At 41.8% G+C, this 5345-nt stretch overlaps 2 protein-coding genes across 2 annotated transcripts in view; both read right to left on the reverse strand.

The window, feature by feature from the left end:
• Positions 1–1822, reverse strand: part of SARC_01623 (50S ribosomal protein L11 methyltransferase) — a gene marked incomplete at both ends in the record, with an annotated part of 3288 nt that extends 1466 nt beyond the window's left edge. The window contains 3 exons of the mRNA XM_014304640.1: positions 483–570; positions 925–1026; positions 1391–1822. Coding sequence (XP_014160115.1) covers positions 483–570; positions 925–1026; positions 1391–1822 — 622 coding nt within the window. The remainder of the gene's footprint in view (positions 1–482; positions 571–924; positions 1027–1390) is intronic.
• An 878-nt stretch (positions 1823–2700) lies between these two features.
• On the reverse strand, positions 2701–5323 carry SARC_01624 (hypothetical protein; the record flags this gene model as incomplete). Its single annotated transcript, XM_014304641.1, has 6 exons — positions 2701–2835; positions 3275–3372; positions 4005–4135; positions 4328–4421; positions 4870–5015; positions 5316–5323. 6 exons carry the CDS (start codon positions 5321–5323, stop codon positions 2701–2703), a joined length of 612 nt encoding a protein of 203 aa, XP_014160116.1.
• Between the last annotated feature and the right edge of the window lie 22 nt (positions 5324–5345).

The following is a 5345-nucleotide window of genomic DNA, read 5'->3' on the forward strand; positions in this document are numbered from 1 at the left end:
CCAACCAACACACACTATATATATACTAGTATATATATATATATATATATATATATATATATATATATATATATACATATATATATATAATACATATACATTTACATTTACATATACATATACTTGATACTTATACATAGATACATACATAAAAATAAGATACATAGATACATAGATACATACAAATATACATAGATCCTTATTACATATATATGTATATACATATATACATACATACAAATAAGATACATAGATACATAGATACATACAAATATACATAGATCCTTATTACATATATATGTATATATATTATGTACTTGGCGACAAAAAAATGAACAAAGCCTTAAGTGAAACTCGGAGCTGGCAGTTTCAGCGATTGAACACGAGTAAAATGATCTCGTAAAGAGTTAACAACACGCGAAAAACATACACAAGCAATAATAATACCTGGCTATGAAAATGGTCTTTGTGCCTGGGCATACCTTCAGGAATACTTCCACCAATTAAGTTAGTGGAATCGAAACAGTCGAATTCCATATTATTGACGTGGGCGTTTATTTCACACGAAGCCTGAGAGAAAGTGCTCAAAGGCATTAGATAAACTTATAAAGTATTGGCAGTCGGTCAACGCAAGTAAGAGTCAATCAGATTTGAAACTTATATGCACATATACCAAGCCGAAAGCATGGTTTAGCCACGCGCACTACTTCAGGCAACAAACGCACTTTATGCAGACGAAGTACTAGGCACCCAACAATTGTACACAATTCAGATGGTTTGATATATTTGGTTTGATATATTTTAACACATGAATATAATAGCTCGATCTCCGGTCGCGTCAAATTCTTTTGTGAGTACGACTGAGCAAATATCAAACTTGACGGAGACAAAACATAGCACTTTTGGAGCCGAGTGGCTTCATACCAGAGCGCAGTCGTCGATGTCGTTGACCGATATATGTGACGCTCCCGCTAAACGGCATGCAAGAGCGACGATCCCACATCCAGCTCCAATATCAAGCACGCGCTGATGACACCCAAGGGGTGTTGGGTGCACGTAGCGGAAGTCGTACGTATGAGGACATATTCAAAAATAGAGAATTGCGAGACTGACTGCCTGTATCGTGATTGAATTGGCTTTAAATCGTACGAAGCAAGCTCTCGCGTTGAAGCTTAGTTTAAACGCACCGTTGATCATCCTCGCTATACCAGCGGTGGTATATGCAAACAGTAAACTAAACAGTCGCCGTAAAGCTTTCTTCCGTTTAAGCGATCAGAATATATGAGCGGCACAGTACAGTAAAGCAGACCAAACCTCAAACTCTCAGACGAGCGGGTAAGAGGCGTGACCTGGGTACTGTGACTGTGCATTAAAAAGTTTAAACACATACCTTGCCCTTAACGGTGTGGGGGTTGTCAATTATGTATCGAGCGAGTGTTGCGCCACCGGGCCATGCAAATCCCCAAAACGGTGCTTCGATATTATGCTCGGTGCGCAAAACGGCGAGCTCGTTTTCACCTGCTCGATATAACTCGCAATCTGAGGTGATCAGCCTCAAGCGAATCTCAGGTACTAAAGGTACATCTCGTACTAGCTTGGTGTTGTCCGATATGAATTTTTGATAAAAAGGAATCAGGTCGATAGGACCGGCTGGAGATTGTCGGTCAGTATGCAGGGGCCTCATTGACATGAGTGGCGTCGAGTTATACGCAATGGCTACACAGTTAGTTGGTTCAAGCATCGGCCGCCACCTCGTTTTTATTGTGGATTTGTGACACGTTCTCTGACCTATGCAGAAAGCTCGCCTAGAAAGCGTGTACATCTTGAGTTCGCTCTCGTGTCAGTTTAAACGACGGAGGACGATGTACAGCTACTACTAGCCTACTACTAATTAACTAAAATTTATTTATTTACTGTTACAATAGCCTCCTCTCGACTCTCGTGTATGCCAGTCTCCCGCGACTTGCCGTTTCTAAAGAGAAAGAGAGAGGGAATAAAAATTGGCCAAAGAAACAATAAAGCCGTGAAACTCTAAAACCCTAAAACATATATTTAGTCAGGGGCCCGTGGGGCCTGGGCCTGTGGGCTGGACCGCTGGAGTGCCCTTACTCACCTGTCACCGCCCCCTCTTGACTGACAGTCTGACAGTGACAACGGACTGGGTAGAGGGGTTAGGACTCAGGGGCATCTAAATTGGTAAAAATATGTATTTAAAAGAAAAAGAAAAAAAGAATCATGTGAACAGCCATTTCGGCCGTCTCATTGGGCAAAAAGGGTTGGCAGTATAATCTCATCTCCCTCAGCCTTCTCAGCCCTCAGGCCCAGGGCCTCACACTCATAGGCTCACTCACACTGTCCTCAGTGACTCACACCATCACGGCCCTCACGGACCCGTCACACCGGTCTCATAACAAACGTAAAGCGTATATACGTTTATACGCAATGCGTAAGCGGGAATACGTTATACGTTTACTAATAAACCGATAAGGCTATATACAATGCTACTTACATATTCTGGGTCGAGTGGCCGTTTCTATACCATATTTATATTCCAGGGCTCAAACACGAGTGATGGCTTTCTCGGTCGCAGGTGCACGTGGTAACAATACACAGTACGCGGCAATGTGTGGTATATTTCTAAACCATATTCTTGTTGATACTAAATATCATTTTTAAAGTCGTGAAGTATACGTCTACGGCTTATAATCCGAATTCTTTGAGTAACGGTTCCATAAGGGCACATTCTTTGTGGTCTAGCAATCGGTGGACGAGTCCGAAGTAGCAAAAATGTTGGAACATCGTATTCAGGTGCCCGTTCAAACCTAATTCCAAGACCTACAGGCATTAGAAAGGTGTCAGACGGTATCGGAATTAGAAATGCATAACTGCATTCATTACAGAGTGGCGTTCTCAGGTTGACAAATGCGTTTGACATACTGAGACGAGAGCGCTGGAGAGAATAGTTCAATAGTGACGGGGCAATAGACGAGAGAACAGGGAGAGCATTCAAACATACTCACAGTACATATTCAGGAAAAGCATAAAAAGATTCACACACAATATTGACAGACTACAACAGAAGCACGCGGAGAGAAACGCAGGGACGGAGAAGATAGGGAATTAAAAAAACAGATACGCACAGTACAAATACAGGAAAAGCATAAAAAGATTCACACACAATATTGACAGACTACAACAGAAGCACGCGGAGAGAAACGCAGAGACGGAGAAGATAGGGAATTAAAAAAACAGATAATACTGTAGAGTTTCATACCTGTGAGTAGTGTGAGTGGTACATATGTGATAAAACATGAAAGAGCAGCTTGAATATCTTTTTGCAAACCGTCAGGAAATCTCTGGAAAAGTTCATATCTGTGGTAGGAATCAGAAATGAAAAACCAATCGTGAGCAAAAAATGATGTGATCTAAATGTATGGGCAGAGTCAGCCCCCGTCGGCGACAGAGCTCGTGACTAAGAACAATAAGCAATTTTCGAAGTATTTCGTTGACTGTGGACGTCCTCTAGCGCATAACCAGGGATTACAAGGCTCGCGGATATCGGGACAAAAATTTCACAAAATAGAGACAACAGCATCATTAGGATCAACACTGCTTCGATTCGGATCTCAGAGCCACAAGTAGTTGAATTTGAAGTGTTTCACGTATATAGATAGGACGCCAGAAAAATCCAGATTTAGGTACATACAAGGTCTATAATTTAGCGCTAAATGTGCTTGCTTAGCAGCCAGACTAACAATGTTTTAGACCGTGATTCAATTGAATCGCATCGACGCTCAACAGACAAACCTGCTACAGTATCAACGGCATACCTAAAAGCCTTAAATAAATAGAGAGACGCACCGAAAGCTAAGAGTGAAATACCCTTCAATGCGTCTCAGGCAGTACGATGACAACCTAACATGAGCCCAACTTACTCACCAGTGCATCGATTGTTTAAATCGCACAGAAACAACTAGACAGAACCGACCACCAACTTAACATACCTAAGCGTGTGGGGAATATATTTTCGTCCTCGATCTGCGTCTGTATATAGCTCATAGCGTATTCGATGTAGTTGGGGGCCGCCAAGCCCTTCACCTTCTTCCCTCGTTCGTCAAACCATACAAATTCAGTCCTGCGTCAATTAAATCGTGTATACATCAGGCAACGGCTAACCCGTGACTTTTTGGACGTAAGAAGATAAAATACAATTCCGCATATGAATACTGTATACTGCAGATAGTTGCATACCAAAGTAATACACTCAGATGCTACATACAAACGCGATTCCTTATTCGACTACGATCTAATTCCAATGCTTGCATACTTTGAGCCGGCGGACATGGTCGGACACCGCGACACATTGCAGAAATCGGAGAGGGTGGCGTATAGCACCGATGTGTGATTGAAGAATGGGCCCACTATAATACAAAGGTCCGCAAGGGTTAGTTTACGATAGTTGCAATACACAATTATAAGGTGGAGAATTACAACGAATGGAGATCTACATCAATGGTTGAATTTGGATTCATTTGGAAATCCAGATGTCTTAATAACGCACTGGCGCTCTACAATCAAGTTTAGATATTCGCACCCTCATGATCACAGAGTGCTACGAAAACACGTGCTCGGCTCTGTTAAGCTATATGCGAAATACAAGACGGCTCATGAAGTAGTGTATCTGCTACAGAGAGCAGTATATTTACAGACAATTCTGTGAAGGCTTCCAATGCTATTTAATTTACAGGCTTTATATGCCACACAATAAGTCGCAGATACGTTACACAGAGTGGCATCGAACGAAGAACATACTACATTCTTATCTACACAGCTAGTTGCTAGCGTTTATAAAACAGCGCAGCTACACACCGTTTGCAGCCACCCATTCGTTCTGAGGCACGTGTATGGGACAGGCTACCATTTCTTTCCAGTTGTAGTCGAAAGCCTTCGTCTTGACATTCGATTCGGCGAGCCATTGTGCTGCTACCTCGACTGTACCCTTCTTCTTCTTACCTCTATATCGACAAATGGGGAGAAATTGAACAACATTTAGACTTGAAGGAATGTATATCACACAGAAGCGTTGATAAATTGACTGATCAAATATTCTATCATGTTGGATGCATGTGCCATTTAAACACAAAAAAAACCCCGGGTGAAGACCTCAAGCACCATTAGAAACCAACAAATACATCTATACATATTCCTAAACAAACACGCAAACACACAAACACACATATAAACGCACACACACACACACACACACACACACACACACACACACACACACAACACACACACACACACACACACACACACACATATATATATATAGTATATATATA

This window comes from Sphaeroforma arctica, assembly GCF_001186125.1.
Source record: "Sphaeroforma arctica JP610 unplaced genomic scaffold supercont1.66, whole genome shotgun sequence".
NCBI lineage: Eukaryota > Ichthyosporea > Ichthyophonida > Sphaeroforma > Sphaeroforma arctica.